Source organism: Chiloscyllium plagiosum, unplaced genomic scaffold, assembly GCF_037043375.1.
Source record: "Chiloscyllium plagiosum isolate Xiang-an unplaced genomic scaffold, Cpla_swu_hap1 HiC_scaffold_18, whole genome shotgun sequence".
In the NCBI taxonomy this organism is placed as follows: Eukaryota; Metazoa; Chordata; class Chondrichthyes; order Orectolobiformes; family Hemiscylliidae; genus Chiloscyllium; species Chiloscyllium plagiosum.
In genome coordinates, this window is record NW_028270156.1 from 76,815,176 (window position 1) to 76,834,142 (window position 18,967).

General features: G+C 47.9%; 1 protein-coding gene across 1 annotated transcript in view; it reads left to right on the forward strand.

The window, feature by feature from the left end:
* Positions 1 to 596: 596 nt before the first annotated feature.
* The window catches only part of LOC122558125 (mucin-6-like), a 314,704-nt gene continuing 296,333 nt past the window's right edge, over positions 597 to 18,967 (forward strand). Inside the window, exon 1 of the mRNA XM_087996204.1 lies at positions 597 to 735. Coding sequence (XP_087852330.1) covers positions 597 to 735 — 139 coding nt within the window. The remainder of the gene's footprint in view (positions 736 to 18,967) is intronic.

The following is an 18,967-nucleotide window of genomic DNA, read 5'->3' on the forward strand; positions in this document are numbered from 1 at the left end:
CACTCTGCTTCCTCTAAAGACTCTCCCAGTTCCTCCATCTCCGTCGCTTTTGCTCTGATGGTGCCAACTTCACCAACGCGGCTTCTGAAATGTCAGTCTTCTTCCTGAACCGAGGATTCCCCAACACCATAGTTGACAGGCCCTCAGCTGGGTCCGACCCATCTCCTGCTCCAGCCATCAACCCCTTTCTTCCCTCCCACAACAGTAATAAGGTTCACCTTACCTTCACTTACCATCCCGAAGGAAGAGCGAATGATTCTAAGTCTCAGTTTTGTCCCCTGTCCTTCTTGGAACTTAACACAAGAAGAAAACAGTGAGGAGGATAAAATCTGGGTGAGTTCACCGATTCATGAAAAGAAAAGCAGAATCATGACCTAATTGCAGATCTTGGAGGCACTTCAATAAAAAGAAGAAAGTAAAGGATATCATTGCTTCACCAGAACAGTTAGCAAGCTATTAACACTGATTACAAGTGACCTACACAGAGGGAAATGCTTTGAGCTAAAGGTGTTTACACCAAAACAACCAGGCCGTTTCAGGAATACCTTGTATTAAATAGGAAGAAGCAAGGTTGCACTAAAATTTTCATGTATACCATGCTACGCAGGCCCTTTCTATTTGAAGAATTAGCAGCCAACGTTGGCACCATAGGACTGTATGACATAAATACAGAGAGCTGGAACTCTTACAGAGATTTCCATTATTTGGTTCAAGCCCTTGAAAGTGGAGTTGCAGGTAAATAGGATAGTGAAGAAGGCACTTGGTATGCTTTCCTTTATTGGTCAGAGTATTGAGTACAGGAGTTGAGAGGTCATGTAGCGGCTGTACAGGACATTGGTTAGGCCACTGTTGGAATATTGCGTGCAATTCTGGTCTCCTTCCTATCGGAAAGATGTTGTGAAACTTGAAAGGGTTCAGTAAAGATTTACAAGGATGTTGCCAGGGTTGGAGGATTTGAGCTATAGGGAGAGGCTGAACAGGCTGAGACTGTTTTCCCTGGAGCGTCGGAGGCTGAGGGGTGACCTTATAGAGGTTTACAAAATTATGAGGGGCATGGATAGGATAAATAGGCAAAGTCTTTTCCCTGGGGTTGGGGAGTCCAGAACTAGAGGGCATTGGTTTAAGGTGAGAGGAGAAATATATAAAAGATATAGAGATATAAAAGGGGCAACCTTTTCACACAGAGGGTGGTACGTGTATGGAATGAGCTGCCAGAGGATGTGGTGGAGGCTGGTACAATTGCAACATTTAAGAGGCATTTGATTAAATTAGATTCCCTACAGTGTGGAAACAGGCCCTTTTGCCCAACCAGTCCACACAGACCCTCCAAAGAGCAACCCACCCAGACCCATCTCCCCTCTGAATGATGCATCTAACATTATGGGCATTTTAGCATGGCCAATTCACCTCCGCAGCACATCCTTGGACTAAGTTAAAAATCACACAACACCAGGTTATAACCTGGTATTGTGTGATTTTTAACTTTGTACACCCCAGTCCAACACTGGCATCTCCATATCATCTTTGGACCGTGGGAGGAAACCGGAGCACCCAGAGAAAACCCATGCAGACAGGGGGAGAATGTGCAAACTCCACACAGACAGTCACCTGGAATTGAACCTGGGACTCTAGTGCTGTGAGGCAGCAATACTAACCACTGAGGCATTTGGATGGGTATATGAATAGGAAGGGTTTGGAGGAATATGGGCCGGGTGCTGGCAGGTGGGACTGGATTGGGTTGGCATATCTGGTCAGCATGGACGAGTTGGACCGAAGGGTCTGTTTCCATGCTGTACATCTCTATGACTCTATGACTCTCAAAGTCGAGTAAGATTGAAAGGAACAAATAGGCACTTGGAAAGCAAGTAAAATCTCTATCAAATTGAAAATCAAGGATGAAATTCAAGGAAAATGTTGCAAGGCTAGGTCAATGCCTTATGCAATTCGACCAAAGATTGAGGCAGAATTAGAGAGGCTGGTCAGGAGAGGAGTCCTTGAGCCTGTTAAAATCTGAGTAGGCCATGCCTATTGAACTAGTGATGAAGAAAGATGGATTGGTACACATCTGCAGTGATCTTGGGGGTCACAATTGGTACAGTACTTTGTGCCTTTAGTTGATTACATATAGACTAGACTAGCTGAAGGTCAGTTTTTGAGTAAAATTGAACTTAGTTAAGCCTATCTCCAGATGAATGTAGATCCCGAGTCATGACTGTAACACATAAAAGGCTATTCAAATGCAAAAGATTTCCATCTAGACTCACATCTGCACCTTTGTATTCAAACGTGCCTGTGATCAGATTTGGTCAGTTGAAAGGAGTCTAGTGTTTCATAGACAATATTTTATTCATGGGAAGAATTGCAAGAGAGCATCTCCACAATTTAGACTTGAAGATTATAGTCTAAGAGTGAGGAGAGTCAAATGTGAATTGTTTTAAATCTTTCATTGAAAATTTAGGCAATATTATTGATGCTAATTAAAAGCCATAATTGAGGCACCAGCACTGAAAAATGTAAACTGAAAAATGTGTTGCTGGAAAAGCGCAGCAGGTCAGGCAGCATCTAAGGAGCAGGAGAATCGACGTTTCGGCCATAAGTGAAGAGCTTATGCCTGAAAAGTCGATTATCCTGCTCCTTAGATGCTGCCTGACCTGCTGCGCTTTTCCAGCAACACATTTTTCAGCTCTGATCTCCAGCATCTGCAGTCCTCACTTTCTCCACTGAAAAATGTAAACCAACTATGATCATTTTGGCCTTGCTAAATTGCAATGACAGGCATTCCCAAATTTTGCAGCCATTCTCAAGCTGTTACATAATTTATTATGCCACAAGAATTGGAAATGAGAAGATTGATGGGAAAAAGCCTTTATTAAAGTCAGAAGTCTTGACTCATTTTCACCATTGTAACTACCATGTGATGCATCAGTAGGAGCAGTCATTCCTCACATATTATCCAAAGGTGAAGAGGAGACATGAGCTTTGGCATCATGATCATTAAGAGTCGAGAGTGTGGTGCTGGAAAAGCACAGCAGGTCAGGCAGCATCCGAGGAGCAGGAGAATCGACGTTTCAGGCATAAGCCCTTCATCAGGAAGCCCTTCTCCTGCTCTTTGGATGCTGCTTGACCTGATGTGCTTTTCCAGCATTACACTCTCTACTCTGATCTGCAGTCCTCACTTTCTCCATCATGATCATTAAGTAAAGCATAAATAATCTATGCACAGATAAAGAAAGAATCTCTAGCCATTACTTTTGGCAATAGCTGATTCCACCAATACCTGTGTGGCCAGGAATTTAACTGAGGCCACAGACTATTGATCACAACATTTGGGCCTCATGCAGGATACTTTCTCTAGCAGTGAAGTGTGTGCAGAGCTGGGTATTGTTACTGTAGGCTCACAATGATACAGTCAGTTCTGATTAAAAAAAGCGATAGTCCCAGTCTCGTACAATCTCACATTATAAGAAAATCATGCAATAGTGGCTCAGTGGTTAGCACTGCTGCCTTGCAGCGCCAGGGATCCGGGTTCGATTCCAGTCTCGGGCAACTGTCTGTGTGGAATTTGCACATTCTCCCTGGTTCTGCATGGGTTTCCTCCCACAGTCCAAAGATGTGCAGGTTAGGTGAATTGGCCACGCTAAATTGCCCATAGTGATAGGTGCATTAGTAGGGAGTAGGTGAATGGGTCTAGGTGGGTTACTCTTCGGAAGGTCGGTGTGGACTTGTTGGGCCGAAGGGCCTGTTTCTGCACTGTAGAGAATCTAATCTAATCAATAGTGCGTCATTTTAAACTATTGGGGCCAAATTCGCACTAAAGCCAATACAGTTAAGGAAAATTTGCATTCTGCAAATAATGTTCTAAATTCTTCAATTGCATTAAAGCCAATTTGCATTGAAGAAACGTGCTATAGCAGAACCAACTGTCCAATCCAACTTACATGGGATGCCAATGGGCTATCTCGAACAAAGAACAAAGAAAACTACAGCACAGAAACAGGCCCTTCGGCCCTCCAAGCCTTCACCAATTCAGGTCCTCTATCTAAACCTGTTGCCTATTTTCCAAGGATCTGTATCCCTCTGCTCCCTGACTATTCATGTATCTGTCTAGATACATCTTAAATAATGCTATCATGCCCACCTCTACCACCTACACTGGCAATGCATTCCAGGTACCCACCACCCATTGCGTAAAGAACTTTCCATGCATATCTCTCTAAAACGTTTCCCCTCTCACCTTGAATCCGTGCCCCCTAGTAATTCAGTCCCCCACTCTGGGGAAAAATGCTTCTTGCTATCCATCCTGTCTGCTTCTGTCATGATTTTGTAAACCTCAATCAGGTCCCCCTCGACCTCCGTCTTTCTAATGAAAATAATCCTAATCTACTCAACATCTTTTCATAGCTAGCACCCTCCATACTAGGCAACATCCTGGTGAACCTACTCTGCACCCTCTCCAAAGCATCCATATCCTTTTGGTAATGTGGCAACCAGAAATATACACAGTGTTCCAAATGTGGCCAAACCAAAGCCCTTTACAACTATAACTCAACCTACCAATTCTTATACTCAATGCCCCAACTGATGAAGGAAAGTATACCATATGCTGTCTTGACCACTCTATCAACCTGCTTGGCCATATCAGGGTACAATGGACCTGAACATCCAGATCTCTCTGTACATCAATTTTCCCCAGGGCTTTTCCATTTACCATATAGTTCACTCTTGAGTTGGATGTTTCAAAATGCATCACCTCACATTTGCTCAGATTGAACTCCACCTGCCATTTCTCCACCCAACTCTCCAATCTATCTATATTCTGCTGCATTCTCTGACAGTCCCCCTCACTATGTGCTAGTCCACCAATCTTCATATCATCTGCAAACATGACAATCAAACCACCTATACCTTCTTCCAGATCATTTTTGTATATCACAAACAACAGTGGTCCCAGCATGGATCCCTGTGGAACACCACTGGTCACACTTCTCTATTTTGAGAAACTCCCTTCCACTACTACTCTGTCTTCTGCTGCCCAGCCATTCACTATCCATCTACCTAGTACACCCTGGACCCCATGCGACTTCACTTTCACCATAGCCTACCATGGGGAACCTTATCAAACGTCCAAGTATATGACATTTACAGTCATTCCCTCAACAATCAACTTTTTCACTTCCTCAAAGAATTCTGTTAAGTTGGTAAGACATGACCTTCCCTGACAAAACCATGTTGCCTATCACTAATAAGCTTGTTTTCTTCCAAATATAAATAGATTTTATCCTTCAGTATCTTCTCCAGCAGCTTCCCTACCACTGACATCAGGCTCATCAGTCTATAATTACCTGGATTATCCTTGCTACTCTTTTAAGCAAGGGGACAACATTAGCAGTTCTCCAGTCCTCTGGGATCTCACCTGTGTTCAAGGATGCTGCAAAGATATCTGAAAAGGCCCCAGCTATTTCCTGTCTCACTTCTCTCTAATCTTGAATAGATCCCATGCGGACCTGGGGACTTGTCAACCTTAATGCCTTGTAGAATACCTAACACACCTGCTGCCGCCATGACCTAGAGTAATCAAACATCTGTCTCTAACCTCAACATCCCTCTCCTCAATGAATACCAATGCAAAGTACTCGTTAAGAATCTCACCCATTTTCTCTACCTCCTTACATAACTTCTCATCTTTGTCCTTGAATGGGCCAACCTTTTCTCTGATTACTCTCGTACTTTATATATGAATAAAAGGCTTTGGCATTTTCCTTAACCCTGTTTGCTAAAGAAATTTCTTGACCCTTTTTAGCCCTCTTAATCCCTCATTTCAGATTGGTCCTACTTTCCCAATATTCTTCCAAAGCTTCGTCTGTTTTCAATCGCCTAGATCTTATGTATTCTTCCTTTTTTCTCTTAACTAGTCTCACAATTTCACCTATCATCCATGGTTCCCTAATCTTGCCATTGCTATCCTTCACTTTCATAGGGACATGCCTGTCCTGCACTCTAATCAACCTCTCTTTAAAAGTGTCCCACCTTTCAAATGTGGATTTACCCTCAAACAGTTGTTCTCAATCCACATCCAGTTCCTGCCAAATTTTGCTATAGTTTGCCTTCCCCCAATTGGAACTCTTCCTTTAGGACCACTCTCAGCTTTGTCCAAGTATATTTTAAAACTTACAGAATTGTAATCACTACTCCCAAAAGAATCCCCTACTGAAACTTCAACCACCTGACCAGGCTCATTCTCCAACATCAGGTCCAGTACGACTCCTTCACGAGTTGGATGATTTACATACTGCTCTATAAAACCCTCCTGGATGCTCCTTCTACATTCTGCTCCATCTAAACCACTAAGCGAGTCCCAGTCAATGTTGGGAAAATTAAAATCTCCCATCACTACCACCCTACTGCTCCTATATCTTTTCATAATTTGTTTACATATTTGTACCTCTATCTCACACTTGCTGTTGGGAGGCCTGTAGTACAGCCCCAGCATTGTTCCCGCACCCTTCCTATTTCTGAGCTCTGCCCATATTGCCTCACTGCTCGAGTCTTCCATAGTGCCCTCTTACATTTCCTTCACCAAATGAGTCACTACAAACAGTTCTTGTGGAGACATTTTCTACTTCAAACAGTCAGGAGAACTCTGCTAATGGCAAGACAAGTTACAAAGTAGATTATCTGTTATTATCAAAAGTGGTGGACATGGTATGTCGTGGATAGATCACAGGAACAACTACAGAACTGAAGCTGGAGCTATCTGTACAAGCAGGATGTTCCCTGTAAGGAGTGAGAGCCAACTGAGGATATGTGCATTAAATTAACTGTACAAAAGTCACTGTGGCAATGTCTGAATGAAGGGATAGCCAGAGGCATGAGTTTGCAGCCTACCTCCATGAGTGCCATTACTCCCATGAGAATGACCAGAAAGACCATGGCAAAGAATCCTGACTGACTACTACACCAGAATGTTTGAAGGGTGAAGGTTGTTCATAGTGGTTGACACAAATACTAAATGACCTGAATTTACTATCATGAAGATGACATTGGAAGATTGGTGGTGATTTTTGCCAGGTTTGATTATTAGGAGCAACCTGTTAAAGATAATGGTCCAACAGCTTATATTATAAGAGTTTATGAATTCTTGAAAGAAGAATGGAATTCAACATATCCAACCACAGATGGTTTGGAAGAAAGGCGTGTTCAGGTGCTAAGACATTCTTTAAAGATAACTGGAGAACACTTTCCAAAAGATTGACTTAATCTTTGTTAACATTTGTGAGTATGTCGGACTGTCCCTTTAAGCGTCTGATCATTGTAACTTTGCTTCCTGCAGATTGATAACCTCCTTGATAAAGCTCTTGCTGTTTAATGCTTCAGCTTCGCAGTCCTTCTAGGAACATAACATTTCCAGATCAATTTGACCTCAGAAGAATGGTTGTCACTCTTTTGCAGACTTATAAACTCAATTATGGCAAATATCTTTGGTTTGTGCAATAACATTAGCAATTTGATTCACATTGCTCATACAGAACATTTGTTCAACTGGCAATTGAAAGTGGTTCTTATTGAGATCTTCTTCATGTCTCACTATCTTGTCAACATTGGGGTATCTTCATGGAGATTCAGGTGTGTGTTGGCAGTTTTCATGGTGCTTTGCCTGTTTTCCCTCTGCATTTGGCTAATCATCATTTTTTGATGTATGCTCCAAGCTTGTCCTTCTGCATTGCACACAAACTACACACTTTGCTCAAGTGCTGATATGTAAACTGCATTGGCAAGGTCACATTTACAAGGCTTTTTAAACTTCTGGGCCTTGGCATCACATGTCACTATTGGCATGAAGGCACACATGGCTTCAAATGTCCTTTGATAGTTAAATAATGTATTAATGCTACTGTTTTTCTGAAAGAAATAAGGTAGGAAATAGGAGCAAGAGATGGCCTTTCAGCCCTTCAAACCTATTTTACTGTTTAACCAAATCCTGACTGATCATCTACATCAACACCATTTTTGCACACTGTCCCATATCTTTTGAAGCATTTACTACTTAGAATTATCTTGACCATACTCAATGACTGTGCTTCCACAACCCTCTGGAGTAGAGAATTCCAAAGATTCACTACGATTTAAATAAAGAAGTCCATCCTCACCTTAGTCTGAAAGGGCCCACCCAATATTCTGAGATTGTGACTCTCAGACCCAGACACAACAACTAGGGGAACTGCCTTCCCTGCATCTACCGTATGATGCCCTGTAAGAATTTCTAAAGTTCAAACAAGGCTACCTCGCATTTTTCTCAACTTTAGCTCCAGTTACATCAATCAGACCTCTTAGGTAAATCCTACAATTGCAGGAACCAGTCTTGCGAACTTTGGCAAGAACACCTTTCCTTGGGTAAGGAGTCCAAAGTAATGCATTATACTCCAGACAAGATCTCAACAAGTCTCTATATTATTGTAGCAAGACATTTTATTCCTTTGCAATGAATTCCAACATAGACAATGTCCAGATTTGGACTGACAAGTGACAAGTAACATTCACGCCAAATGAATGCCAGGCAATGAACAACATGAGGCAATATAACCATTGCCTCTTGATAGCCAATGGCATTACCATAACTAAATTTCCCAGTATCAACATCCTCGGGGTTGTCATTGACTAGTAACTCAACTGGACTTGCCATATAAATGTCCTAGTGGTATTCTCGCTTGGCTGTTAATCCAGAGACCCAGGTAATATTCTGGGAACCCACATTCAAATCCCACCATGACAGATGGTATAATATGAACTCAGTAAAATTTGGAAGTAAAAGTCTACTGATAACTGTGAATCCACTGTCAATTGTTGGGAAAACCCATCTGGTTCACCAATGTCCTTTAGGGAAGGAAATCTACCATCCTTACCTGGTCTGGCCTACATGTGACTCCAGACCCTCAGCAATGTGGTTGACTCTTAAGTGCCCGCTGGGTAATTAGGGGATGGGCAATAAATGCTGGCTTGGCCAGTGACACCCTCATCCCATGAATGAATAAAACAAATAAAGAAATAATGGCTACAAGAGCAGGTCAGCAGCTGGGATTACTGTGGTGAATAACACAACTCCTGACCCTCCAAAGCTTGTTCACCATCTACAGGGCATAAGTCAGGAGTGCAATGGAAAACTTTACATTTGCCTGAATGAGTGCAGCTCCAATAACACTCAAGAACATTAATACTATCCAAGACAAAGCAACCCACTTGACTGGCACCGCATCCACCAATACAGTACAAGATGCACTGTAGAAATTCACCAAAAATCCTTATACATCAGCTCCCAAACTCACAATCACTTCCATTTAGAAGGACAAAGACAAAAGATACATGGGAACACCAGCATTTGGAAGTTCCCCTCCATGTCACTGACCATCCTGACTTAGAAATGTGTCACTGTTTCTTCATTGTTGTTCGGTCAACATCCTGGAATTCCTTCCCTAAGGGCATTGTGGGTGTACCTACAGCACATGGTCTGCAGCAGTTTACAAACGCAGCTCATCATCATCTTCTCAAGAGTAATTCGGGACGAGAAATAAATGCTGCCCAGCCCAGCAATGACCATGTCTCATCAGTGAGTTGAAAAAAAGTCCTTTTCTTCATGAGCCAGTGGTAAATTCAGCTGTTTTGCTTGCTGATGAGAAGGGTATCAATACAGAATGTTATTCATAGAGTCATAGAGATGTACAGCATGGGAACAGACCCTACGGTCCAACCCGTCCATGCCGACCAGATATCTCAACCCAATCTAGTCCCACCTGCCAGCACCCAGCCCATATCCCTCCAAACCCTTCCTATTCATATACCCATCTAAATGCCTCTTAAATGTTGCAATTGTATCAGCCTCCACCACTTCCTCTGGCAGCTCATTCCATACACATACCACCCTCTGCGTGAAAAAGTTGCCCCGTAGGTCTCTTTTATATCTTTCCCTGCTCACCCTAAACCTATGCCCTCTAGCTCAGGACTCCCTGACCCCAGGGAAAAGACTTTGCCTATTTACCCTATCCATGCCCCTCATAATTTTGTAAACCTCTATAAGGTCACCCCTCAGCCTTCGATGCTCCAGAGAAAATGGCCCCAGCCTGCTCAGCCTCTCCCTATAGCTCAAATCCTCCGACCCTGGCAATATCCTTGTAAATCTTTTCTGAACCCTTTCAAGTTTCACAACATCTTTCCGATAGGAAGGAGATCAGAATTTCATGCAATATTCCAACAGTGGCTTAACCAATGTACTGTACAGCCGCAACATGACCTCCCAACTCCCGTACTCAATACTCTGACCAATAAAGAAAAGCATACCAAACGCCTTCTTCACTATCCTATCTACCTGCGACTCCACTTTCAAGGAGCTATGAACCAGCACTCCAAATTTAAATGGGGAGAGGCTATAGAATGCTGTGCTACAGAGGGGTCTGCATGGCCTCATACATTAAACATAAACAGGAGCAGCAAGTAATTAGGAATACAAATGGATAGTACACCTTTGTTGCAATTACTAGGGAATTTTTGTTTCAGCTTTTAAGTGCATTAATGAAAGCCTATTTGCAGTACTACATACAATTTGTGTCCTTGTTTCAGAAGGAGTTTACTGGAGGTAGTTCTGAGTAGGTTCTTGAGATTAATTCGGTGATGAAGTGATTTCCTTCAAGGAAAGTTTGAACATTTTTGGCATATATTCATCATCATTAAGAAGAATAAGAGAGATTAATGAGGGAGTTTGACTGCGGATGCTGAGTGCATGTTTTCCCCTTGCAGAAGTCTAGAGCTCGAGGCCAGAGTTATAAAATATTTAAGGTGGAGAATGAGGAGAAACTTTTTGAGGCTCATTAATCTTTGCAATTCCCTACTCCAAAGAGCAGTGCAGGCTGAGTGAATGAACATATTCACAGCTGAGTTACACAGATTGTTGATCTATTTTTAAGGCTTGGGTGGGGGTTGGGGACAGATAAATGATTCTGAGGCAACAATCAGATCAACCATGAACCGATTGCATGGAGGAGACTGTTCGATGGGCCAAATGGTATATACCTGCTCCAATTTCTTATGTTCTTATATTAAATTAGGATGAAACAATCGTGTTGCTTAGAAAGAGAGGTGGCTCAGGTAAGATGGGAATCTCCACAAGAATTTGGACTGGGGAAGGGGAATGATTGTTGCTTAGGGGAAGGATGTTGGAAACCTGTTTAGGCTTAAGATACAGCAACACTTTTTAAAGTGAGGGTATTTCACTCATATAAATGTTTTACTTTAGTTGCAGGTGAAGGAGAACCTCATTACCATAATAACCTCTATGGAGATGATAACATCATAGAACAAGGTAAGTGCAGCGTCTGTGTATCTGCCCTCTCTCGGAGTTGCTGTCCAGAGGTAAATGCCATTAACCTTGCCATGTTTTGGATGGCACTGTTTAGCCATTCTTGTTGAGTTTAAATTGGAGCTCATGGATTTGTTTCCTTCTTCCTAAAAATGATGACTTGTACTGAATGCTGTCCAGTAATATTTCAGACACTTTATGGAAATCTAGACAGTGCTGGTCAACTGGCTGTTTAAGAATTAAACTTTATCCCGCCTAGCAGAGGGGCACAGAGCATTAAATGAGCAAAATAATTCAGAGTGACCAATAGTAAGGCTAGTAGTGATAGTGAGGAGATGGAGCTGAGAACAAACTGGTGATGAAAGCAGTGTGAGTGGGAGGGGGAGAGAAAGTGGTAAAAGCAGAGTGAGAGTGAACTGGAATAAAGAGCGGGGAAGTTGTGAGTGGGGGACTGAATGTATGTGGGTGAGGAATTGGAATGGGGTGTATGTGGAGGAGGGAATTGGTGTAGGGTGTGTGTGTGTGTATATTTGGGGTGCGGGACAGAGGGTGTGAACATGGGAGAGGTTTGAGTGGGGGGAGGGGATTTGGGGGGGGGAGGAAGTGGGTGTACGTGGGACGAGCTGGGGTGGGGAGGGTGTATGTGGGGGGAGGGGGTGTATGTGTAGTTGTTAGGGAGTGGGTGAATGGAGAGCTGGTGTAGTTGTTAGGGTTGGGGTGGAGGGGGAAATGGGGAGGGGGTGTAATTTTTGGGGAGTGCAAGAGGATTGGAAGTAGAGGGGTGTGAATGAGGAGGGGGTGTAGTTAGGGTGTGGGGGAATGGGGAGGAGTTGTGTTGTTGGGGATGGGGGTGTGAATGGGAAGGGGTGTAGCTGTTCAGGATAGGAGGGAGGGGTGAATAGGGAGAGGGTGTAATTGTTGGGGAGTGCAGGAGTGGGGTTAATGGGAGGGGTGGAATGAGGAGAGAGTGTAGCTGTTGGAGACGGGTGAATACAGAGACAGTGTAGTTGTTGGGGACAGAGGAGGTGGTGAAGGGGCAGGGGGTGTAATTGTTGGGATGGGGGAGGGTGGGATGGGGAGGGGGTGTCGTAGTTGGGGAAGATGGAATGGGGAGTGGGTGTAGCTATTGGGGCCAGGGGGAGGGTGGAATGGTGGGGGGGGTGTCTTTGTTGGGCACGGGGGGAGGGTGAAATGGAGTGGGGTGATGTTGTTGGGGACAGTGGGGAGGGTGGGGAGTGTGGAGATGATACTATCATTAGGGATGGGGCAGGGTGGAATGGGGAGGGGTGTAGTTGTTGGGGATGGGGAGGATGAAATAGGGAGGGGTGTAGTTGTTGTGGATGGGGAGAATGCAATGGAGAGGGGGTGTAGTTGTTGGGGACAGGGGTGGGTGGAGTGGGGAGGTGCTGTAGTTGTTGGGGACGGGGGGAAAGGGGTTGTAGTTGTTGGGGATGGTGAGGATGGAATGGGGGGGGGGGTGTAGTTGTTGGGGCCAGTGTGGACGGTGGAAAGGGGAGGGGGTGTATTTGTTGGAGATGGAGTAGGGTGGAATTGAGAGGGGGTATAATTGTTGGGGACAGGGGAGGGTGGAATTGGGAGGGAGGTATAATTGTTGGGGACAGGGGAGGGTGGAATGGGAGGGGGTATAATTGTTGGGGACAGGGGAGGGTGGAATGGGGAGGGGATGTAGTTGTTGGGGATTGGGGTGGTTGGAATAGGGAGGGGGTATAGTTGTTGGGATGGGGGCAGGATGGAATGCAGAGGGAGTGTCATTGTTGAGGGTAGTGGTGAGAGTGGGATGGGGAGGAGGTGAAGCTGTTGGGATTTGGTGATGATGGAATGTGGAGGGGGTGTAATTGTTTGGATGGAGAGGGTGGAATGGTGAGGGGATGTTGCTGTTGGGGCCAGGGGGAGGGTGGAATGGTGGGGGGGGTGTCTTTGTTGGGCACGGGGGGAGGGTGAAATGGAGTGGGGTGATGTTGTTGGGGACAGTGGGGAGGGTGGGGAGTGTGGAGATGATACTATCATTAGGGATGGGGCAGGGTGGAATGGGGAGGGGTGTAGTTGTTGGGGATGGGGAGGATGAAATAGGGAGGGGTGTAGTTGTTGTGGATGGGGAGAATGCAATGGAGAGGGGGTGTAGTTGTTGGGGACAGGGGTAGGTGGAGTGGGGAGGTGCTGTAGTTGTTGGGGACGGGGGGAAAGGGGTTGTAGTTGTTGGGGATGGTGAGGATGGAAGGGGGGGGGGGGGGAGGGTGTAGTTGTTGGGGCCAGTGTGGACGGTGGAAAGGGGAGAGGGTGTATTTGTTGGAGATGGAGTAGGGTGGAATTGAGAGGGGGTATAATTGTTGGGGACAGGGGAGGGTGGAATTGGGAGGGAGGTATAATTGTTGGGGACAGGGGAGGGTGGAATGGGGAGGGGGTATAATTGTTGGGGACAGGGGAGGGTGGAATGGGGAGGGGATGTAGTTGTTGGGGATTGGGGTGGTTGGAATAGGGAGGGGGTATAGTTGTTGGGATGGGGGCAGGATGGAATGCAGAGGGAGTGTCATTGTTGAGGGTAGTGGTGAGAGTGGGATGGGGAGGAGGTGAAGCTGTTGGGATTTGGTGATGATGGAATGTGGAGGGGGTGTAATTGTTTGGATGGAGAGGGTGGAATGGTGAGGGGATGTTGCTGTTGGGGCCAGGGGGAAGGTGGAATGGGGAGGGAGTATCCTTGTTGGGGATAGGGGAGGGTGGAATGGGGAGGGGTTGTAGTTGCTGTGGCCAGGGAGAGTGGGGGGTGGGGGGGGGCAGGGTAGAAACAGGAGGGGATTTAGTTATTGGGGATGGGGTGTGTTGTAGTTGTTGGGAATGAGGAGTGTGTATTGGGGAGGTGGTATAGTTTTTGGGGCTGGGGGGTTGGTGGAATGGGGAGGGGTGTAGCTGTTTGAGATGTGGAAGGTGGAATGAATGGCGAGGGGGTGTAGTTGTTGGGTTTGGGGGATGGGTGGAATGGGCAGAGGATGTTGTTGGGGATGGGGCAGGTGGAATGGGATTGGGGTGCAATTGTTGGGTATGGGAGAGGTGGAATGGGGAGGGGGTGTAGTTGTTGGGGACAGGGTGAAGAGATTGTAGTTGTTGATGAGGAGGGTCGAATGGGGAGGGGGTGAAGTTGTTTGGGATTGTGAGGGTGGAATGGGGAGAGGGTGTAGTTGTTTGGGACGGGGAGGGTGGAATGGGGAGAGGATGTTGCTGTTGGTGCCTGGGGGAAGGTGGAATAGGGAGGGGTTGTAGTTTTTGGGGATGGGGGGGGTGGAATGGGGAGGGGGTGTAGTTGTTGGGAATGAGGGAGAGTGGAATGGGGAGAGGGTGTACTTGATGAGGATTGTGGAGGGTGGAATGGGGAGTGGGTTTAGTTGTGGGGGGGGTGGCGTGAGGGATTGTAGTTGTTGGGGATGGGGAGGGTGGAATGGGGAGGGGTGTCGTTGTTGGGGTTAGGGGATGGTGAAATGGAGGTGTCATTGTTGGGGACAGGGGATGGTGTATTAGGGAGGGGATGTCGTTGTTGGGGACAGTGTGGAGGGTGGAATGTGGAGGGGCTGGAATTGTTGGGGTTTGAGGATGGTGGAATGGGGAGGGGGTTATAGTTGTTGGGGATGGGGGAGGGTAGGATGGGGAGGGGGTATAGTTGTTGGGGACAGGCGAGGGTGGAATGGGGAGTGGCTGTATTTGTTGGGGATGGGGGAAGGTGGAATGGGAGGGGGGTATAGTTGTTGGTGATGGGGAGGGTTGCAGTTGTTGGGGATGGGGAGGGTGGAATGGGTAAGGGGTTGTAGTTGCTGTGGCCGGGGGGGTGGGGCGGGTGTAGTTGTTGGGAATGGGGGAGCTTTGGAATGTGGAAGCAGTGTCCTTGTTGGCGATAGGGGAGGGTGGAATGGGGAGGGGGTTGTAGTTGCTGTGGCCGGGGGAGAGGGGGGGTGCAGGGTAGAAACAGGAGGGGGTGTAGCTGTTGGGGATGGGGTGTGTTGTAGTTGTTGGGAATGAGAAGTGTGTATTGGGGAGGTGGTATAATTGTTGGGGCTAGGGGGGGTAGTGGAATGGGGAGGGGTGTAAGTTGTTTGAGATGAGGAAGGTGGAATGAATGGCGAGGGGGTGTAGTTGTTGGGTTTGGGGGGAGGTTGGAATGGGCAGAGGATGTTGTTGGGGATGGGGGAGGGTGGAATGGGGATGGGGTGCAATTGTTGGGGACAGGAGAGGTGGAATGGGGAGGGTGTGTAGTTGTTGGGTTTGGGGGGAGGGTGGAATGGGCAGAGGATGTTGTTGGGGATAGGGGAGGGTGGAATGGGGATGGGGTGCAATTGTTGGGAATGGGAGAGGTGGAATGGGGAGGGGGTGTAGTTGTTGGGGACAGGGGGGAGAGATTGTAGTTGTTGATGAGGAGGATCGAATAGGGAGGAGGTGAAGTTGTTTCGGATTGTGAGGGTGGAATGGGGAGAGTACGTTGCTGTTGGGGCCTGGGGGAAGGTGGAATGGGGAGGGGTTGTAATTATTGGGGATGTGGAGGGTGGAATGGGAAGGGGTGTCGTGTTTGGATTTTGGGAGGGTGGAATGGGGAACGGGTGTATTTGTAGGGAATGAGGGAGGGTGGAATGGGAGGGGGTGTAGTTGTTGGGAATGAGGGAGGGTGGAATGGTGTACTTGAGGGGGATTGTGGAGGGTGAAAAGGGGAGCGGGTTTAGTTGTGGGGGATGGGGTAAGGGATTGTAGTTGTTGGGGATGGGGAGGGTGGAATGGGGAGGGGTGTAATTGTTGGGATGGGGAGGGTGTAATGGGGAGGGGGTTGTAATTGTTGGGGAATGGAGAGGTTTTAATGGGGAGGGGGTGAGGGTGTTGGGAATGAGGAGAGTGGACTGGGGTGGGGGTGTAGTTGTTGGGTTTGGGGGATGTTGGAATGGGCAGGGAGTATCGTTGGGGATGGGGGAGGCTGGAATGGGGATGGGGTGCAATTGTTGAAGATGGGAGAGGTGGAATGGGGAGGGGGTGTCCTTTTTGGGGATGGGGAGCGTGAAATGGGGACGGGGTGTAGTTGTTGGGGATGGGGAGGGTGGAATAGGGAGGAGTGTAGTTGTTGGGATGGGGAGGGTGTAATGGGGAGGGGGTTGTAATTGTTGGGTTTGGGGGGAGGGTGAATGGGCAGGAAGTGTCATTGGGGATGGGGGAGGGCGGAATGGGGATGGGGTGATGTTGTTGGGGATGGGGATGGATGGAAGGGGGAGGGGTACAGTTGTTGGGGATGAGTGAGATTTGAATTGGGAGGAGGTGTAGTTGTTGGGAATGGGGGAGGGTGTAATGGGGAGGGGTGTAGTTGTTGGGTTTGGGGAAGGGTGGAATGGACAGGGGTTGTCATTTTTGGGGATGGGGGAGTGTGGAATGAGGAGGGGTTGCAGTTGAAGGGGATGGAAAAGGGTGGAATGGGGAGGGGGTGTAGTTTTTGGGAATGAGGGAGTGGTGGAATGGGAAGGGAGCCTCCTTTTTGGGGAATATGAGGGTGGAATGGGGAGGGGATGTAGTTGTTGGGGATGGGGAGGGGTGTAGTTGTTGGGGATGGGGAGGGTGGAATAGGGAGGGGGTGTTGTTGTTGGGATGGGGAGGGTGGAATGGGGAGATGGTGTCGTTGTTGGGTATAGGGGAGGGTGGAATGGGCAGGGGACGTGGTTGTTGGTGATGGGGGAGGGTGGAATGGGAAGGGGATGCAGTTGATGGGGAGGGTGGAATGGGGAGGCAGTGTCCATTTTGGGGATGTGGTGGGACGAATGGGGAGAGGTGTAGTTGTTGGGGATGGGGAGGGTGGGATGGGGAGGGGGTGTATTTGTTCGGGATGTGGGAGGGTGGAATGAGGAGGGTATGTCCTTTTTGGGGATGGGTGGGTGCAATGAGGAGGGGATGTAGTTGTTAGGGATGGGGGAGGTTGGAATAGGTAGGGGGTGTAGTTCTTGGGATGGGGTGGGTGGAATGGGGAGATGGTGTAGTTGTTGGGGATAGGGGACGGTGGAATGGGTAGGGGACGTAGCTGTTGGTGATGGGGAAGGGTGGAATGGGGTGGGGGTTTAGATGTTGGGATGGGGAGGCAGTGTAGTTTTTGGGATGGGGAGGGTGGAATGGGGATGGGGTGTAGTTGTTGGGTTTGGGGGAGGGTGGAATGGGCAGAGGGTGTCTTTGGGGATGGGGAGGGTGGAATGGGGATGGGGTGCAATTGTTGGGGACGGGAGAGGTGGAATGGGGAGGGGGTGTCCTTTTTGGGGAAGGGGAGGGTGGAATGCGGAGGGGTGTAGTTGTTGGGATGGGGTGGGTGTAATGGGAAGGGGGGTGTAATTGTTGGGGAAGGGTGAAGTTTGAATGAGGAGGGGGTGATGTCGTGGATGGGGAGAGTGGAATGAGGCGGGGGGGTGTAGATGTTGGGATGGGGAGGCGGTGTAGTTGTTGGGATGGGGAGGGTGGAATGGGGAGGGCGTGTAATTGTTTGGGAAGGGTGAGGTTTGAATGGGGAGGGGGTGAAGTTGTTGGGAATGGGGAGGGGGTGCAGATGTTGGGATGGGAGGGTGTAATGGGGAGGGGTGTAATTGTTTGGGAAGGGTGAGGTTTGAATGGGGAGCTGGTGTAGTTGTTGGGGATGGGGGAAGGGTGGAATTGGCAGGGGACTTGGTTGTTGGTCATGGGGGAGGGTATAATGGGGAGAGGATGTAGTTGATGGGGAGGGTGGAATGGGAGCAGGTGTCCATTTTGGGGGTGTGGTAGGTGGAATGGGGAGAGGGTGTAGTTGATGGGGAGGGGGAAGGTGGAATGGGCAGGGAACATGGTTGTTGGTGATGGGGGAGTGTATAATGGGGAGGGGATATAGTTGACGGGGAGGGTGGAATGGGGAGGGAATGTCCGTTTTGGGGATGTGGTAGGTGGAATGGGGAGAGGATGTAGTTGTTGGGGAGGGGAAGGGTGGAATGGGGAGGGAGTGTCCGATTTGGGGATGTGGTGGGTGGAATGGGGATGGGGTGTAGTTGTTGGGATGGGGTTGGTGGAATGAGGAGATGGTGTAGTCGTTTGGTATGGGGGAGGGTGGAATGGGCAGGGGATGTAGTTGTTGCTGTTGGGAGAGGGTGGAATGGGGAGAAGATGTAGTTGTCGATGGGGAGGGTGGAATAGGGAGGGGGTGTAGTTGTTGGGATGGGGAGGGTGGAATGGGGAGGGGGTGTAGTTGTTGGGATGGGAGGGTGGAATAGGGAGGGGGTGTAGTTGTTGTGATGGGGAGGGTGGAATGGGGAGGGGGTGTAGTTGTTGGGATGGGGAGGGTGGAATGGGGAGTTGGGATGGGAGGGTGGAATAGGGAGGGGGTGTAGTTGTTGTGATGGGGAGGGTGGAATGGGGAGGGGGTGTAGTTGTTGGAGGTGGGGGAAGGTGGATTGGGGAGGGGGTGTATTTGTTCGGGATGTGGGAGGGTGCAATGAGGAGGGTATGTCATTTTTGGGGATGGGTGGGTGCAATGAGGAGGGGGTGTAGTTGTTAGGGATAGGGGAGGTTGGAATAGGTAGCGGGTGTAGTTCTTGGGATGGTGTGGGTGGAATGGGGAGGTGATGTAGTTGTTGGGGA